The 20,388-nt window shown below is 48.1% G+C and overlaps 1 protein-coding gene across 12 annotated transcripts in view; it reads right to left on the bottom strand.

The window, feature by feature from the left end:
• BLTP1 (bridge-like lipid transfer protein family member 1) overlaps window positions 1-20,388 on the bottom strand; it is a 705,550-nt gene that overhangs the window by 372,292 nt on the left and 312,870 nt on the right. For all 12 annotated transcript variants that reach the window (XM_063920260.1, XM_063920265.1, XM_063920266.1 and 9 more), the window contains exon 29: window positions 6,895-6,965. In XM_063920260.1, the coding sequence (XP_063776330.1) occupies window positions 6,895-6,965 (71 nt within the window). The remainder of the gene's footprint in view (window positions 1-6,894; window positions 6,966-20,388) is intronic.

The raw sequence follows: 20,388 nt of genomic DNA, 5'->3' as shown, positions 1-20,388 counted from the left end.
ATACAGGTATTGCAGACAATCCGCACTTGGGATGGGCGCCCAGCATCCACTACGGACTACGAGAAATAGAATTACCGGTGAGTAAATTCTTATTTTCTCTGACGTCCTAGTGGATGCTGGGAACTCCGTCAGGACCATGGGGATTATACCAAAGCTCCCAAACGGGCGTGAGAGTGCGGATGACTCTGCAGCACCGAATGAGCAAACTCAAGGTCCTCCTCGGCCAGGGTATCAAACTTGTAGAATTTTGCAAATGTGTTTGAACCCGACCAAGTAGCAGCTCGGCAAAGTTGTAAAGCCGAGACCCCTCGGGCAGCCGCCCAAGAAGAGCCCACTTTCCTCGTGGAATGGGCTTTTACTGATTTAGGGTGCGGCAGTCCAGCCGCAGAATGTGCAAGTTGAATCGTGCTACAAATCCAGCGAGCAATAGTCTGCTGTGAAGCAGGAGCACCCAGCTTGTTGGGTGCATACAGGATAAATAGCGAGTCAGTCTTCCTGACTCTAGCCGTCCTGGAAACATAGATTTTCAGGGTCTTGACTACATCTAGCAACTTGGAATCCTCCTAGTCCCGAGTAGCCGCAGGGACCACAATAGTGTGGTTCAAATGAAACACTGATACCACCTTAGGAAGAAATTGGGGACGAGTCCTCAATTCCGCCCTATCCATATGGAAAATCAGATAAGGGCTTTTACAAGACAAAGCCGCCAATTCTGACACACGCCTGGCCGAAGCCAAGGCCAACAGCATGACCACATTCCACGTGAGATATTTTAGCTCCACGGTTTTAAGTGGCTCAAACCAATGCGACTTTAGGAAATCCAACACCCAAGGTGCCACTGGAGGCACCAAAGGGGGCTGAATATGCAGCACTCCCTTAACAAAAATCTGAACTTCAGGCCGTGAAGCCAGTTCTTTTTGGAAGAAAATCAACAGAGCCGAAATCTGGACCTTAATGGAACCCAATTTGAGGCCCATAGTCACCCCTGACTGTAGGAAGTGCAGAAAACGACCCAGCTGAAATTCCTCCGTTGGGGCCTTCCTGGCCTCACACCACGCAACATATTTTCGCCATATGCGGTGATAATGTATTGCGGTCACATCCTTCCTAGCTTTAATCAGCGTAGGGATGAATTCCTCCGGAATACCCTTTTCCTTCAGGATCCGGTGTTCAACCGCCATGCCGTCAAACGTAGTCGCGGTAAGTCTTGGAACAGACAGGGTCCCTGCTGCAGCAGGTCCTGTCTGAGCGGCAGAGGCCATGGGTCCTCTGAGATCATTTCTTGAAGTTCTGGGTACCAAGCTCTGCTTGGCCAATCCGGAACAATGATTATAGTTATTACTCTTCTCCTTCTTATTCTCCTCAGTACCTTGGGTATGAGAGGAAGAGGAGGGAACACATAAACCGACTGGTACACCCACGGTGTCACTAGAGCGTCCACAGCTATCGCCTGAGGGTCCCTTGACCTGGCGCAATATCTTTTTAGCTTTTTATTGAGGCGGGACGCCATCATGTCCACCTGTGGTCGTTCCCACCGGTGTACAATCAGCTTGAAGACTTCTGGATGTAGTCCCCACTCTCCCGGGTGGAGGTTGTGTCTGCTGAGGAAGTCTGCTTCCCAGTTTTCCACTCCCGGAATGAACACTGCTGACAGTGCTATCACGTGATTCTCCGCCCATCGAAGAATCCTTGTGGCTTCTGCCATTGCTATCCTGCTTCTTGTGCCGCCTTGTCGATTTACATGGGCGACAGCCGTGATGTTGTCTGACTGAATCAGCACCGGTTGTTTTTGAAGCAGGGATTCTGTTTTACTCAGGGCATTGTAAATGACCCCTAGTTCCAGAATATTTATATGCAAGGAAGTTTTTGTCCTTGGACGTTTTCTTCCCTGAGTGACTGCCCCCCACCCTCGGAGGCTTGCATTCGTGGTCACCAGGACCCAGTCCTGTATGCCGAATCTGCGGCCTTCACGAAGATGAGCACTCTGCAGCCACCACAGCAGAGACACCCTGGACCTTGGTGACAGGGTGATCCACCGATGCATCTGAAGATGCGATTCGGACCACTTGTCCAAGAGATCCCACTGGAAGATCCTCGCATAGAACCTGCCAAAGGGAAACGCTTCGTAAGAGCTACCATCTTTCCCAGGATTCGCGTGCAGTGTTTTGGTTGCAGGAGGTCCCTGAACAGAGATGATAATTCCTGGGCCTTCTCCTCCAGGAGAAAAACCTTCTTCTGTTCTGTGTCCAGAATCATACCCAGGAACAGCAGACGCGTCGCGGGAATCAGCTGCGACTTTGGGATATTCAGGATCCAGCCGTGCTGATGCAGCACTTCCTGAGATAGTGCTACGCTGACTAGCAACTGCTCCTTGGACCTCGCCTTTTCAGGAGATCGTCCAAGTACGGGATAATTATAACTCCCTTCTTTCTAAGGAGTATCATCACTTTGGTTATTACCTTGGTAAATACCCTCGGTGCCGTAGACAGACAAAACGGCGTCTGGCATTGGTAATGACAGTCCTGTACCACAAACCTGAGGTACTCCTGGTGAGGTGGGTACATGGGGACACCCTCTTCCAGGCTTGTATAACCGCCCTGGGCGATTCCATCTTGAACTTGAACTTCCTTATATAAGTGTTCAAGAATTTTAAATTTAGGATGGGTCTCACCGAACCATCTGGTTTCGGTACCACAACATTGTGGAATAGTAACCCCGCCCCTGTTGAAGGGGGGGGGGGGGGGGTACCTTGATTATCACCTGCTGGAAGTACAGCTTGTGAATAGCGTCCAGTACTACCTCCCTTTCTTTGGGAGCAGCCGGCAAGGTAGATTTGAGGTAACGGCGAGGGGGAGTGGCCTCTAACTCCAGCTTGTATCCCTGAGATACCACTTGTAGAACCCAGGGATCTACCTGTGAGCGAACCCACTGGTCGCTGAAGTTCCGGAGACGCACCCCCACCGCACCTGGCTCCGCCTGTGGAGCCCCAGCGTCATGCGGTGGACTTTAGAGGAAGCGGGGGAGGATTTTGGTTCCAGGGAACTGGCTGTCTGGTGCAGCTTTTTCCCTCTTCCCCTGCCTCTGGGCAGAAAGAAAGCGCCTCTGACCCGCTTGCCTTTTCGTGGCCGAAAGGACTGTACCTGATAATACGGTGCTTTCTTCGGCTGTGGGGAAACCGGAGGTAAAAATGTCGACTTCCCAGCTGTTGCTGTGGATACTAGGTCCGAGAGACCCTCCCCAAACAATTCCTCACTCTTATAAGGCAAAACCTCCATGTGCCTTTTAGAATCAGCATCACCTGTCCACTGCCGAGTCCATAATACTCTTCTGGCAGAAATGGACATTGCATTAATTTTAGATGCCAGCCGGCAAATATCCCTTTAAAATGCTCTATGGTTAGCAAAATAGTATCCCTGTCTAGTATATTATCTGACAGGGTATCGGACCAAGCTGCTGCAGCACTACACACTAAAGCAATTGCAGGTCTCAGTATAATACCTGAGTGTGTATATACAGACTTCAGGATAGCTTCCTGCTTTTTATCAGCAGGCTCCTTTAAGGCGGCCGTATCCTGAGACGGCAGTGCCACCTTTTTTGCCAAGCGTGTGAGCGCCTTCTCCACCCTAGGGGACGTCTCCCAACGTAACCTGTCCTTTGGCGGGACAGGGTACGCCATCAGTAACGTTTTAGAAATTACTATTTTCTTATCGGGGGAACCCCACTTCACACACTTTATTCAATTCATCTGATGGGGGAAGAACCACTGGATGCTTTTTCTCCCCAACTATAATACCCTTTTTTGTGGTTACTAGGTTAATGTCAGAAATGTGCAACACATTTTTCATTGCCGTAATCATACAACGGATGGCCCTTGTGGATTTTACATTTGTCTAATCGTCGTCTACACTGGAGTCTGACTCCGTGTCGACATCTGTGTCTGCCATCTGAGGTAGCGGGCGTTTTTTGAGCCCCTGATGGCTTTTGAGACGCCTGGGCAGGCACGAGCTGAGAAGCCGGCTGTCCCACTGCTGTACGTCATCTCCTTCCACATATCCACCCACTCTGGTGTCGACCCCGCAGGGGGTGACATCACACTTATCGGCACCTGCTCCGCCTCCATATAATCTTCATCAATCATGTCGACACAGCCGTACCGACACACGCACACACACACACAGGGAATGCTCTGACTGAGGACAGGACCCCACAAAGTCCTTTGGGGAGACAGAGAGAGAGTATGCCAGCACACACCAGAGCGCTATATAATGCAGGGATTCAAACTACACACAGTGATTTTTCCCCTATAGCTGCTATAAATATACAGTTTGCGCCTATATTTTGTGCCCCCCTCTCTTTTTCACCCTATTGAGCCTGGAAACTGCAGGGGAGAGCCTGGGGAGCGTCCCTCCAGCGGAGCTGTGAGAGGAAATGGCGCCAGTGTGCTGAGGGAGATAGCCCCGCCCCCTTCTCGGCGGACTTCTCCCGCTTTTTTAAGGATATTTTTGGCAGGGGATTTTACACATATATAGTCTTACTGACTATATTATGTGTTTTATGCCAATATAAGGTACTCTTATTGCAGCCCAGGGCGCGCCCCCCCCCCAGCGCCCTGCACCCATCAGTGACTGGAGTGTGTGGTGTGCATGGGGAGCAATGGCGCACAGCTGCAGTGCTGTGCGCTACCTTAATGAAGACCGGAGTCTTCAGCCGCCGATTTCCTGGACGTTCTTCTTGCTTCTGGCTCTGCAAGGGGGACGGCGGCGCGGCTCCGGGACCGGACGACCGAGGCTGGGCCTGTGTTCGATCCCTCTGGAGCTAATGGTGTCCAGTAGCCTAGCAGCCCAAGCTAGCTGCAAGCAGGTAGGTTCGCTTCTCTCCCCTAAGTCCCTCGTAGCAGTGAGTCTGTTGCCAGCAGATCTCACTGAAAATAAAAAACCTAAATATATACTTTCTTTTCTAGGAGCTCAGGAGAGCCCCTAGTGTGCAACCAGCTCGGCCGGGCACAGAATTCTAACTGAGGTCTGGAGGAGGGGCATAGAGGGAGGAGCCAGTGCACACCAGGTAGTCCTAATTCTCTCAGATGTGCCCAGTCTCCTTCGGAGCCCGCTATTCCCCATGGTCCTTACGGAGTTCCCAGCATCCACTAGGACGTCAGAGAAAAATTAATTCCTGTGCGGTTAAAGTTGCAACCCAGTGTATCTAGTAAACTCTGAGTGATGTTTAGCTGCGCCTGCAAATATGACACAAAATGTAAAGAAAGGTACTCTACGCAACTCCTCTTGGAGTGCTTCAGTTGTGCCGGGCTTCTCTTGCCGAATGGCGTATGACGCTAGGTATACAGTATTAGAACACACCTGGAAGTTCTAGTTGTCTTTGGATGAAATACTTGTAAAGAAAGACACTATATTGCAGTGAAACTGGTGGTAAAGCAACAGACTCTAAAGAAAATATTGCTGATAATAAAATAATTTGACTGCATTTGTAATCCTTTTACTATAGCAACTAAAAATCATCTTACAAATGGCAGCCTTTCAGAAGTCAATGTATTTCCTATGAACCTAAATAATGTGCTATGGTTTTTTATACATTTTATAAGGAATTGAATGTTAACAGTAAGATATTTTCAAAATGTAAAGGTTCCTTAATTAAGTAGGATCTATAGCCATTAGTATGTGAATCAATATTATATATAAAAAATCATAAGCATACTACAGTAGTGGGTAGGCCACTAAACTGTCTCATATATACTAGAACCAATGGAAATGTATACAGAGTGATGAGAACTGAACTGGGTTGAACATTGTTTGGATATAGTTTTTTAATCAATTTAAATTTTTCCATATTTTGCTTTATCATAAGGAAGACTGCCATTGCTTTTCCAGCCAAACATCTACCCATATGTACAGAATACTGCAATATTTTGGGCTAATAAATGAAAAATTACAAATTAAGCCAAAAATCCATATTTAAAAACAGCTTGATTTCAGAGGTTATACTGTTAAAGCAAATATCTATTCACAATTACAGAATTAGCTTATCAAAAAGACTATCATTTTGTTTAAGGTAATCCATAATAAACCTAATTTATGCTAGGTGTCAAGTTCTGAAGTGATGAAAGCGTTGCTACAAGTCTAAGTAAATCCTTTGATTGGTATGGCCTCATCTACTGTAGAATACCGTGTTCAGTTCTGGAAGCCATACAGTGTCTCCAAAAGGATATTTATTAATACATTAGGGAGGAAAAGAGAAAGAGGGGCATTACACAAACTTTCAAATACAGATGTATCCACATTACGTTGTTGCTGCGTATAGCAGCTTACCATAGCGGGACCACAATGCGAACACAGAACAGTATTCCACACTCATTCACATTGCTGCTGGGTCCCACTGAAGTAAGTGGGATGCGGGCACATGCACACACTAATACACATTCAAGTGTATGGCAGACACATCTGTATCAAGGGTTTTAACAATGTATAGGAGGGAAACATTCTTCAAAGAGAAGTGGAATGTTAGAACACGAGGACACATGCTGAAACTGGGAGGGGGGGAGGTTCAGGAGAAATATGAGGAAAAATTACTACAAGGAAAGGGTAGTAGACAAGTGAAATAGCCTCCCATCAAAGGTGGTAGATGCTAATACAGTAGATCAATTTAAACATGCTTGGGATAGACATAAGGATATCCTTACAAAGAAAAACGGATCAAATAGGGTTTGAGGTTAAGTAAGGCTAAAAAAAGGGCAGACTAGGTGGGCCAAGTGGTTGTCATCTGCCGTCAAATTCTATTACTGTATGTGTAGGTTCTTTATTTCTCCTTTGAGGTTATTATGCATAGTGTATTTTACAGACAATGAAGAGAGGGAAAGTATACAAGTAGTCTCTTAGGACTCACCTGGAGGAGGTGCCCATAAGCTGCATCCCTCTGTCCAGTAAGGCATTGGCTGATAAACCTTGTTTCACAACCTTGTAGTAAAGATATTTAATAAGTTTAATTAATCGGAGCAACTAACTTACAATGAGCATGAAACGTCTTGATAAAGAGAAGAAACTAGGAAGCAAGTAACATGGTGCATATTTGAGCTTACATAGCATGTAGACAGAGGACAACTAATATCAGTGTGCAGAAATGTATAGCAAGACAGTATGTATGATTAATCACATTATGCATATGTCATTTGTACTGTATGCCAAGCTATTTGTATCATATAGCAGATCTGTTCATTTTCTTTCCCACAGATACAGGTTGAGTATCGCATATCCAAAATGCTTGGGACCAGAGGTATTTTGGATATCGGATTTTTCCGTATTTTGGAATAATTGCATACCATAATGAGATATCATGGCGATGGGACCCAAGTCTAAGCACAGAATGCATTTATGTTTCATTTACACCTTATACACACAGCCTGAAGATAATTTAATACAATATGTTTAATAACTTTGTGTATTTAACAAAGTTTGTGTACACTGAGCCATCAGAAAACAAAGGTTTCACTATCTCACTCAAAAAATTCTGTATTTCTGAATATTTGGATATGGGATACTCAACCTGTACAATATAACGTGGTTCTGTTCACTGCAACCACTGAGTAGCTTTTGTGTCATACCCATGGACAAAGATAATAAACAACATATTAAAATATACAGTTAGAAAACAAAGAAGACAGCCAGAAAGATAATAACATTTATTTAAGAAGAGATGCTAAAGGGAGTGTGCAAGACAAAAAAATTAAAGACATCTAAATGGTGGAAAACCAATCTGACAGGCAGCCATCGGGGGAAACTGGAGAAGATCATGTTGTATAAACCTGGGAACTTTAGAACTCAGACTCCCTCTGTTCTATACCCTGGTGGCTGACTGGGAGCCATAGTATAGATTAAGTGCCTGTCAGAGCTGTGCGTCTTGTTGAGCTGCATCTTTAGCTATTTCTTGTTTATTTAAAACTTTATTTTTAGGTTACATCTCTGCAGGATCCCACAGTCAACACTGAGGATGCCTAGAGCACCAGAGCTCTCTGCTGGGCACCCCATCCAGGTTGAGTCTCCCTTATCCAAAATGCTTGGGACCAGAGGTATTTTGGATATCGGATTTTTCCGTATTTTGGAATAATTGCATACCATAATGAGATATCATGGTGATGGGACCTAAATCTAAGCACATAATGCATTTATGTTTCATATACACCTTATACACACAGCCTGAAGGTAATTTTAGCCAATATTTTTTATAACTTTGTGCATTAAACAAAGTGTGTCTACATTCACACAATTCATTTATGTTTCATATACACCTTATACACACAGCCTGAAAGTCATTTAATACAATATTTTTAATAACTTTGTGTATTAAACAAAGTTTGTGTACATTGAGCCATCAAAAAACAAAGCTTTCACTATCTCACTCTCACTCAAAAAAGTCCGTATTTCGGAATATTCCGTATTTCGGAATATTTGGATATGGGATACTCAACCTGTAGTAGGTATAGAGGTGTGGATGTGTAGCACAAAGCGTTCCTGCTAGGATGTTTAAGTGGGCTGACACGCACTGCCCATTTTAAAATGCCAGCATCATTTGCATTGCTCACCGAACCAGGCATGCCGACAGACACGCTGGTGCCATCCAACTGTGAGCATGTCCACTTCTGCCTAGTGCCTAGCTTTTATTTTTAGCAGTGTGCGGCCTCAGATTGCTCTCTGAATTGGAACTGTCCCGCTCTTAGCTCACTGATACAGCTGGGAGCTGCTGACTTCCAGCGCACAGAGCTACCTACATAGAAAGCTGGCAGGAGACAGTATCTCAGAATACACAGAATACAACTAAAGTAAACTGGCAGGAGGCAAGCAGCTGATTAAGTGGCCATTTACTGCAGCAGGACTTGTATACAGCTACAGGAGATTGCCATTTAGGATCCTACTGTGTGACATACCACAAATGGGGTGAGCTACTGTGTAGCTTACTATAAATCGGAGATCCTGCAGTGTGGCTTACTATGAATCGGAGGTCCTACTGTGTGGCTTACTATAAATCGGAGATCCTGCAGTGTGGGTTACTATGAATCGGGGATCCTGCAGTGGAGCTTACTTTGAATCGGAGGTCCTACTGTGTGGCTTACTATAAATCAGGGGTCCTGCAGTGTGGCTTACAATCGGGGATCCTGCATCGTAGCCTACTATGAATAGGGGGTCCTACTATGTGGCTTACTATAAATCAGGGGTCCTGCATTGTGGCCTACTATGAATCGGGGGTCCTGCAATGCGGCATGCTTTGAATTGGGGACCTTAATGTATGGCATGCTATGAATTGGGGGGCCCTGCTGTGTGCCATGCTATGAATTGGGGGGCCCTGCTGTGTGCCGTGCTTTGAATTGGGGGCCCTTATATGTAGTACAGGCCTGTTCAGGTGGGTGGTGGGCAGTGATATCATTAGAGGCTCCGGCATCAGGCCTGCTGCCACTGTGTGAATTAGGGGTTCAGTGTCACACTCCACAGCCTTGCTCACCTGAGTGCAGATGTGCCCATGCCCCTTACTGAGAAACCACGCCCTTTTTCTGGTGCTTGCGTGCAAGTGTGCCCTCCTCGGTGATTAACACACTGCCCTAAAAAAATCCTAGACTGAACACTAGATGTGTCCTCATATACTGTTGCTAAAGCTGCCGCAAATATCCCCTCGCGGTACACAGACTCTGTTCGTGCTGAACGTCTTTCTCGCTCAAAATGTACGTCTAATTCACATAAATAAAAATGGGATCGACAAAACTTCATTACTGGCTTCCACTGATCAACTTGATATGCAACATTTGGATACAGTATCTGTTTGCAGCTGAATCAGTGCAAGATGTGCTCCAATGCAGCGACCATGGCTTTATCTCACGCCACGTTCTGTTGTGCTTCATCTGCAATTTTGGAGGGGTTTACAACTACAGTAAGTGCTATGGTTACAGTCATAACTCAGCATCTCCAGAACACTAAGTGTTTTGCTGCATCTGCAATAATACACAAAAAAAAAAAAGAATTTACTCACCGGTAATTCTATTTCTCGTAGTCTGTAGTGGATGCTGGGGACTTCGTAAGGACCATGGGGAATAGACGGCTTCGCAGGAGACTGGGCACATCTAAAGAAAGATTTAGGTCTATCTGGTGTGCACTGGCTCCTCCCCCTATGACCCTCCTCTAAGCCTCAGTTAGGACACTGTGCCCGGAAGAGCTGACACAATAAGGAAGGATTTCGAATCCCGGGTAAGACTCATACCAGCCACACCAATCACACCATATAACTCGTGATAGGAACCCCGGTTAACAGTATGATAACAACGGAGCCTCTGAACAGATGGCTCGCAATAACAACCCGATTTGTGTAACAATAACTATTTACAAGTATTGCAGACAATCCGCACTTGGGATGGGCGCCCAGCATCCACTACGGACTACGAGAAAATAAGAATTTACTTACCGATAATTCTATTTCTCATAGTCCGTAGTGGATGCTGGGGACTCCGAAAGGACCATGGGGAATAGCGGCTCCGCAGGAGACTGGGCACAAAGTAAAAGCTTTACGACTAGCTGGTGTGCACTGACTCCTCCCCCTATGACCCTCCTCCAAGCCTCAGTTAGGATACTGTGCCCGGACGAGCGTACACAATAAGGAAGGATTTTGAATCCCGGGTAAGACTCATACCAGCCACACCAATCACACCGTACAACTTGTGATCTGAACCCAGTTAACAGCATGATAACAGAAGGAGCCTCTGAAAAGATGGCTCACAACAACAATAACCCGATTTTTGTAACAATAACTATGTACAAGTAATGCACACAATCAGCACTTGGGATGGGCGCCCAGCATCCACTACGGACTATGAGAAATAGAATTATCGGTAAGTAAATTCTTATTTTCTCTAACGTCCTAGTGGATGCTGGGGACTCCGAAAGGACCATGGGGATTATACCAAAGCTCCCAAACGGGCGGGAGAGTGCGGATGACTCTGCAGCACCGAATGAGAGAACTCCAGGTCCTCCTCAGCCAGGGTATCAAATTTGTAGAATTTAGCAAACGTGTTTGCCCCTGACCAAGTAGCTGCTCGGCAAAGTTGTAAAGCCGAGACCCCTCGGGCAGCCGCCCAAGATGAGCCCACTTTCCGTGTGGAATGGGCTTTTACAGATTTTGGCTGTGGCAGGCCTGCCACAGAATGTGCAAGCTGAATTGTACTACAAATCCAACGAGCAATCGTCTGCTTAGAAGCAAGAGCACCCAGCTTGTTGGGTGCATACAGGATAAACAGCGAGTCAGATTTTCTGACTCCAGCCGTCCTGGAAACATATATTTTCAGGGCCCTGACTACGTCCAGCAACTTGGAATCCTCCAAGTCCCTAGTAGCCGCAGGCACCACAATAGGTTGGTTTAAGTGAAATGCTGAAAACACCTTAGGGAGAAATTGAGGACGAGTCCTCAATTCCGCCCTGTCCGAATGGAAAATCAGATAAGGGCTTTTACAGGATAAAACCGCCAATTCTGACACGCGCCTGGCCCAGGCCAGGGCCAACAGCATGACCACTTTCCATGTGAGATATTTTAACTCCACAGATTTAAGTGGTTCAAACCAATGTGACTTTTGGAATCCAAAAAAAAACTACATTGAGATCCCAAGTGCCACTGGAGGCACAAAAGGAGGCTGTATATGCAGTACCCCTTTTACAAACGTCTGAACTTCAGGGACTGAAGCTAGTTCTTTTTGGAAGAAAATTGACAGGGCCGAAATTTGAACCTTAATGGACCCCAATTTCAGGCCCATAGACACTCCTGTTTGCAGGAAATGTAGGAATCGACCCAGTCGAATTTCCACCGTCGGGCCTTACTGGCCTCGCACCACGCAACATATTTTCGCCAATTGCGGTGATAATGTTTTTGCGGTTACATCCTTCCTGGCTTTGATCAGGATAGGGATGACTTCATCCGGAATGCCCTTTTTCCTTCAGGATCCGGCGTTCAACCGCCATGCCGTCAAACGCAGCCGCGGTAAGTCTTGGAACAGACAGGGTCCTTGCTGGAGCAGGTCCCTTCTTAGAGGTAGAGGCCACGGATCCTCCGTGAGCATCTCTTGAAGTTCCGGTTACCAAGTCCTTCTTGGCCAATCCGGAGCCACGAATATAGTGCTTACTCCTCACCATCTTATCAATCTCAGTACCTTGGGTATGAGAGGCAGAGGAGGAAACACATACCCTGACTGGTACACCCACGGTGTTACCAGAGCGTCTACAGCTATTGCCTGAGGGTCCCTGGACCTGGCGCAATACCTGTCGAGTTTTTCCCAACGGTTTATAATCCTGTGGAAGACTTCTGGGTGTAGTCCCCACTCTCCCCGGGTGGAGGTCGTGCTGAGGAAGTCTGCTTCCCAGTTGTCCACTCCCGGAATGAATACTGCTGACAGTGCTATCCCATGATTTTCCGCCCAGCGAAGAATCCTTGCAGCTTCTGTCATTGCCCTTCTGCTTCTTGTGCCACCCTGCCTGTTTACGTGGGTGACTGCCGTGATGTTGTCCGACTGGATCAACACCGGCTGTCCTTGAAGCAAAGGTCTTGCTAAGCTTAGAGCATTGTAAATGTCCCTTAGCTTCAGGATATTTATGTGAAGTGATGTCTCCAGGCTTGACCATAAGTCCTGGATATTCCTTCCCTGTGTGACTGCTCCCCAGCCTCGCAGGCTGGCATCCGTGGTTACCAGGACCCAGTCCTGAATGCCGAATCTGCGGCCCTCTAGAAGATGAGCACTCTGCAACCACCACAGGAGGGACACCCTTGTCCTTGGTGACAGGGTTATCCGCTGATGCATCTGAAGATGCGACCCGGACCATTTGTCCAGCAGGTCCCACTGGAAAGTTCTTGCGTGGAATCTGCCGAATGGGATTGCTTCGTAGGAAGCCCCCATTTTACCCAGAACCCTTGTGCATTGATGCACTGAGACTTGGCTCGGTTTGAGGAGGTTCCTGACTAGCTCGGATAACTCCCTGGCTTTCTCCTCCGGGAGAAACACCTTTTTCTGGACTGTGTCCAGGATCATCCCTAGAAACAGAAGACACGTCGACGGAACCAGCTGCGATTTTGGAATATTGAGAATCCAATCGTGCTGCCGCAACACTATCTGAGATAGTGCTACACCGACCTCCAACTGTTCCCTGGATCTTACCCTTATCAGGGAATCGTCCAAGTAAGGGATAACTAAAATTCCCTTCCTTCGAAGGAACATCATCATTTCGGCCATTACCTTGGTAAAGACCCGGGGTGCCGTGGACCATCCCTACGGCAGCGTCTGAACTGATAGTGACAGTTCTGTACCATAAACCTGAGGTACCCTTGGTGAGAAGGGTAAATTTTGACATGAAGGTAAGCATCCTTGATGTCCCGAGACATCATGTAGTCCCCTTCTTCCAGGTTCGCAATCACTGCTCTGAGTGACTCAATCTTGAATTTGAACCTCTGTATGTAAGTGTTCAAAGATTTTAGATTTTAGAATCGGTCTCACCGAGCCGTCTGGCTTCGGTACCACAATAGTGTGGAATAATACCCCGTTCCCTGTTGCAGGAGGGGTACCTTGATTATCACCTGCTGGGAATACAGCTTGTGAATGGCTTCCAAAACTGCCTCCCTGTCAGAGGGAGACGTCGGTAAAGTCGACTTTTGGAAACGGCGAGGGGGAGACGTCTCGAATTCCAATATGTACCCCTGAGATATTACCTGAAGGATCCAGGGGTCTACTTGCGAGTGAGCCCACTGCGCACTGAAATTCATTGAGAACGGGCCCCCACCGTGCCTGAGCTTGTAAAGCCCTAGCGTCATACTGAGGGCTTGGCAGAGGCTGGAAAGGGTTTCTGTTCCTGGGAACTGGCTGATCTCTGCAGCCTTTTTCCTCTCCCTCTGTCACGAGCAGAAAAGAGGAACCTTTTGTCCGCTTGCCAACAAAGGACTGCGCCTGATAATACGGCGTCTTATTTTGAGAGGCGACCTGGGGTACAAACGTGGATTTCCCAGCTGTTGCCGTGGCCACCAGGTCTAAAAGACCGACCCCAAATGTCCCCTTTCAAAGGCAATACTTCCAAATGACGTTTGGAATCCGCATCACCTGACCATTTTACTGGTAGAATTGGACAACGCACTTATACTTGATGCCAGTCGGCAATTATTCCGCTGTGCATCATGCATATATAGAAATGCATCTTTTAAATGCTCTATAGGCAATAATATACTATCCTTATCTAGGATATCAATATTTCCAGTCAGGGAATCCGACCATGCCAACCCAGCACTGCACCTCCAGGCTGAGGCGATAGCTGGTCGCAGTATAACACCAGTATGTGTGTAAATACCTTTTTTTGGATACCCTCCTGCTTTCTATCAGCAGGATCCTTAAGGGCGGCCATCTCATGAGAGGGTAGAGCCCTTGTTCTTACAAGCGTGTGAGCGCCTTATCCCCCCTAGGGGGTGTTTCCCAATGCATCCTAACCTCTGGCGGGAAAGGGTATGCAGCCAATACTTTTTAAGAAATTATTAATTGTTATCGGGGGGGAAACCCACGCATCATCACACATTTTATTTCTCAGATTCAGGAAAACTACAGGTAGTTTTTCCCTCACCGAACATAATACCCCTTTTTTGGTGGTACTCGTATTATCAGAAATGTATAAAACATTTTCCATTGTCTCAATCATGTAACGTGTGGCCCTACTGGAAATCACGGTTGTCTCTTCACCGTCGACACAGGAGTCAGTATCCGTGTCGGCGTCTGTATCTGCCATCTGCCTGACGGCCTATGAGACATCTGGACAGGCACAAGCTGAGTAGCCGGCTGTCTCATGTCAACCACTGTTTTTTTATATAGAGCTGACACTGTCACGTAATTTTCAACAGTACATCCACTCAGGTGTCGACCCCCTAGGGGGTGACATCACTGTTACAGACACTCTGCTCCGCCTCCACATCATTTTCCTCCTCATACATGTCGACACACACGTACCGACACCCAGCACACACACAGGGAATGCTCTGATAGAGGACAGGACCCACTTAGCCCTTTGGGGAGACAGAGGGAGAGTTTGCCAGCACACACCAGAGCGCTATATATGTATAGGGACAACCTTACAATAAGTGTCTATCCCTTATAGCTGCTTATATCTGTTATTTTGCCAAATAAGTGCCCCCCTCTCTTTTTTACCCTGTTTCTGTAGTTGCAGGATGCAGGGGAGATTCTGGGAGCCTTCCTACCAGCGGAGCTGTGTGGGAAAAATGGCGCTGTGTGCTGAGGAGATAGGCCCCGCCCCCTTCACGGCGGGCTCTTCTCCCGCTTTTTACTGGAAAACTGGCAGGGGTTAAATACATCCATATAGCCCAGGAGCTATATGTGATGTATTTTTCGCCAACTAAGGTAAATTCATTGCTTCCCATGACGCCCCCCCCCCAGCGTCCTGCACCCTCAGTGACCGGAGTGTGAAGTGTGCTGAGAGCAATGGCGCACAGCTGCAGTGCTGTGCGCTACCTTATGAAGACAGGAAAGTCTTCTGCCGCCGATTTATGGACCTCTTCTTGCTTCAGCATCTGTAAGGGGGCCGGCGGCGCGGCTCCGGGACCCATCCATGGCTGGGCCTGTGATCGTCCCTCTGGAGCTAATGTCCAGTAGCCTAAGAAACCCAATCCACTCTGCACGCAGGTGAGTTCGTTTCTCTCCCCTAAGTCCCTCGATGCAGTGAGCCTGTTGCCAGCAGGTCTCACTGAAAATAAAAAACCTATTTAAACTTTTACTCTAAGCAGCTCAGGAGAGCCACCTAGATTGCACCCTTCTCGTTCGGGCACAAAATCTAACTGGGGCTTGGAGGAGGGTCATAGGGGGAGGAGCCAGTGCACACCAGCTAGTCCTAAAGCTTTTACTTTGTGCCCAGTCTCCTGCGGAGCCGCTATTCCCCATGGTCCTTTCGGAGTCCCCAGCATCCACTAGGACGTTAGAGAAATAGAATTACCGGTGAGTAAATTCTTATTTTCTCTGACGTCCTAGTGGATGCTGGGGACTCCGTAAGGACCATGGGGATTATACCAAAGCTCCCAAACGGGCGGGAGAGTGCGGACGACTCTGCAACACCGAATGAGAGAACTCCAGGTCCTCCTCAGCCAGGGTATCAAATTTGTGGAATTTTGCAAACGTGTTTGCCCCTGACCAAGTAGCAGCTCGGCAAAGTTGTAAAGCCGAGACCCCTCGGGCAGCCGCCCAAGATGAGCCCACCTTCCTTGTGGAATGGGCTTTTACAGATTTAGGCTGCGGTAGTCCCACCGCAGAATGCGCCAGCTGAATAGTGCTACAAATCCAGCGCGCGATAGTCTGCTTAGAAGCAGGAGCACCCAGTTTGTTGGGTGCATACAGGATAAACAGCGAGTCAGTTTTCCTGACTCCAGCCGTCCTGGAAACATAAATTTTCAGGGCCCTGACTACGTCCAGTAACGTGGAATCCTCCAAGTTCCTAGTAGCCGCAGGCACCACAATAGGCTGGTTCAAGTGAAACGCTGATACCACCTTCGGGAGAAACTGAGGACAAGTCCTCAACTCTGCCCTATCCATATGGAAAATCAGATAAGGGCTTTTATAGGACAAAGCCGCCAATTCTGACACACGCCTGGCCGAAGCCAGAGCCAACAGCATGACCACTTTCCACGTGAGATATTTCAAATCCACAGTCTTAAGTGGTTCAAACCAATGTGATTTCAGGAACATCAAAACCACATTGAGATCCCAAGGTGCCACTGGGGGCACAAAAGGAGGCTGAATACGCAGAACGCCTTTGATAAAAGTCTGAACTTCAGGCAGTGAAGCCAGTTCTTTCTGGAAGAAAATCGACAGGGACGAAATCTGGACCTTAATGGACCCCAATTTGAGGCCCAACGTCACCCCTGCTTGCAGGAAATGCAGGAATCGACCCAGTTGAAATTCCTCCGTTGTGGCCTTCCTGGCCTCACACCAAGCAACATATTTCCGCCAAATGCGGTGATAATGTTTTGCAGTGACATCCTTCCTGGCTTTGATCAGGGTAGGGATGACTTCCTCCGGAATGCCCTTTTCTCAGTACCTTGGGAATGAGAGGCAGAGGAGGAAACACATAAACCGACTGGTACACCCACGGTGTTACTAGAGCGTCCACAGCGATCGCCTGAGGGTCCCTTGGCCTGGCGCTATATCTTTTTAGCTTTTTGTTGAGGCGGGGCGCCATCATGTCCACCTGTGGTCTTTCCCACCGGTTTACCAGCATTTGGAAGACTTCTGGATGAAGTCCCCATTCTCCCGGGTGGAGGTCGTGCCTGCTGAGGAAGTCTGCTTCCCAGTTGTTCACTCCCGGAATGAACACTGCTGTCAGTGCTAACGCATGATTTTCCGCCCATCGGAGAATCCTTGTGGCTTCTGCCATTGCCCTCCTGCTTCTTGTGCCGCCCTGTCTGTTTACATGGGCGACCGCCGTGATGTTGTCTGATTGGATCAGTACCGGCTGGTTCTGAAGCAGGGGCCTTGCTTGGCTTAGGGCATTGTAAATGGCCCTTAGCTCTAGAATATTTATGTGAAGCGAAATCTCCTGATTTGATCACAGTCCTTGGAAATTTCTTACCTGTGTGACTGCGCCCCAGCCCCGAAGGCTGGCATCCGTGGTCACCAGGACCCAGTCCTGTATTCCGAATCTGCGGCCCTCTAGTAGATGAGCCCTCTGCAACCACCACAGCAGCGACACCCTGGTCCTTGCCGACAGGGTTATCCGCTGTTGCATCTGGAGATGGGACCCGGACCATTTGTCCAACAGGTCCCACTGGAAAGTCCTTGCGTGGAACCTTCCGAATGGAATCGCTTCGTACGAAGCTACCACTTTTCCCAGGACTCTTGTGCATTGATGTACCGACACCTGTCCCGGTTTTAGGAGGTCTCTGACTAGAGAAGACAACTCCTCGGCTTTTTCCACTGGAAGAAACACTTTTTTCTGGTCTGTGTCCAGAATCATTCCCAGGAACAGAAGACGTGTCGTCGGGACCAGCTGTGACTTTGGAATATTGAGAATCCAGCCGTGCTGTTGTAGCACTTCCCGAGAAAGTGCTACCCCCACTACCAACTGTTCCTTGGACCTCGCCTTTATCAGGAGATCGTCCAAGTACGGGATAATTAAAACTCCCTTCTTGCGAAGGAGTATCATCATTTCGGCCATTACCTTGGTAAACACCCTCGGTGCCGTGGATAACCCAAACGGCAGCGTCTGGAACTGATAGTGACAGTCCTGTACCACAAATCTGAGGTACTCCTGGTGAGGAGGGTAAATGGGGACATGCAGGTACGCATCCTTGATGTCCAGGGAGACCATGTAATCCCCCTCGTCCAGGCTCGCAATAACCGCCCTGAGCGATTCCATCTTGAACTTGAACCTTTTGATATAAGTGTTCAAGGATTTTAAATTTAAGATGGGTCTCACCGAACCGTCCGGTTTCGGTACCACAAACATTGTGGAATAGTAACCCTTCCCTTGCTGAAGGAGGGGTACCTTGACAATCACTTGCTGTGAATACAGTTTCTGGATAGCCACCAACACTGCCTCCCTGGCAGAGGGAGTTGCTGGTAAGGCAGATTTTAGAAAACGGCGGGGGGGGGGGGGGGGGGGGGCGTCTCGAATTCCAGCCTGTGCCTCTGAGATACTACTTGAAGGGCCCAGGGATCCACCTGTGAGAGAGCCCACTGAGTGCTGACATTTCTGAGACGGGCCCCCACCGTACCCGGATCCGCCTGTGAAGCCCCAGCGTCATGCTGTGGACTTACCGGACGCGGGGGAAGGACTTTTGCTCTTGGGAACTGGCTATATGCTGCAGCTTTTTCCCTCTACCTTTGCCTCTCGGCAGAAAGGATGCGCCTCGCGCCCTCTTGTGTTTATGGGGCCGAAAGGACTGTACTTGATAATACGGTGCCTTCATTTGCTGTGGGGTAGCCTGTGGCAAAAATGTCAATTTCCCAGCCGTAGCTGTGGAAACGAGGTCTGAAAGACCATCCCCAAACAGTTCCACCCCCTTATAAGGCAAAACTTCCATGTGCCTTTTTGAATCGGCATCACCTGACCACTGCCGAGTCCATAACCCCCTTCTGGCGGCAATGGACATTGCGCTTATTTTTGATGCCAGCCGGCAAATATCCCTCTGTGCATCACGCATGTATAAGACAGCGTCCTTTATATGCTCTACTGTCAGCAAAATAGTGTCTCTATCCAGGGTATCAATATTATCCGACAGGGAATCTGACCACGCAGCAGCAGCACTGCACATCCATGCTGATGCAATCGCTGGTCGCAATATAATGCCCGTGTGTGTATATATAGCTTTCAGGGTAGCCTCCTGCTTTCTATCAGCAGGATCCTTTAGGGCGGCCGTATCCGGAGACGGTAGTGCCACCTGTTTTGATAAACGTGTAAGCGCTTTATCTACCCTAGGGGACGTTTCCCAACGTGACCTATCCTCTGGCGGGAAAGGGTACGCTGCCAATAACCGTTTAGAAATTATCAATTTCTTATCGGGGGAAGTCCAGGCTTCCTCACACACCTCATTTAATTCCTCAGATGCAGGAAAAACTACTGGTAGTTTTTTCTCACCGAACATAATACCCTTTTTTGTGGTTCCTGGGGTACTATCAGAAATGTGTAATACATTTTTCATTGCCTCAATCATGTAACGGGTGGACCTATTGGAGGGTACACTAGTCTCGTCGTCGTCGACACTGGAGTCGGTATCCGTGTCGACATCTGTGTCTGCCATCTGAGGTAGCGGGCGTTTTAAAGCCCCTGATGACATTTGAGACGCTGGAACAGTCACAAGCTGAGTAGCCGGCTGTCCTATGTCGTCAAACCTTTTATGTAAGGAGCTGACACTGTCACGTAATTCCTTCCATAAGTCCATCCACACAGGTGTCGACCCCTCAGGGGGTGACAACACATTTACAGGCATTTGCTCTGCCTCCACATCATTTTCCTCATCATACATGTCGACACAGTGGTACCGACACACAGCACACACACAGGGAATGCTCTGACAGAGGACAGGACCCCACAAAGCCCTTTGGGGAGACAGAGGGAGAGTATGCGAGCACACACCAGAGCGCTATATACCACAGGGATATCACCTATAAAGAGTGTTTTCCCTTATAGCTGCATATATATATTATACTGCACCTAAATTTGTGCCCCCCCTCTCTTTTTTACCCTTTCTGTAGTGCAGGACTGCAGGGGAGAGCCAGGGAGCCGATCCTTCCAGCGGAGCTGTGAGGGAAAATGGCGCCAGTGTGCTTCGGGAGATGGCTCCGCCCCTTTTTCGGCGGGCTTTCTCCCGCTTTTTGTGTTATTC

This window comes from Pseudophryne corroboree, chromosome 1 (assembly GCF_028390025.1).
Source record: "Pseudophryne corroboree isolate aPseCor3 chromosome 1, aPseCor3.hap2, whole genome shotgun sequence".
Taxonomy (NCBI): domain Eukaryota; kingdom Metazoa; phylum Chordata; class Amphibia; order Anura; family Myobatrachidae; genus Pseudophryne; species Pseudophryne corroboree.
The sequence above is the reverse complement of the archived record's forward strand: the minus strand, read 5'-3'. Positions and strand labels throughout refer to the sequence as shown.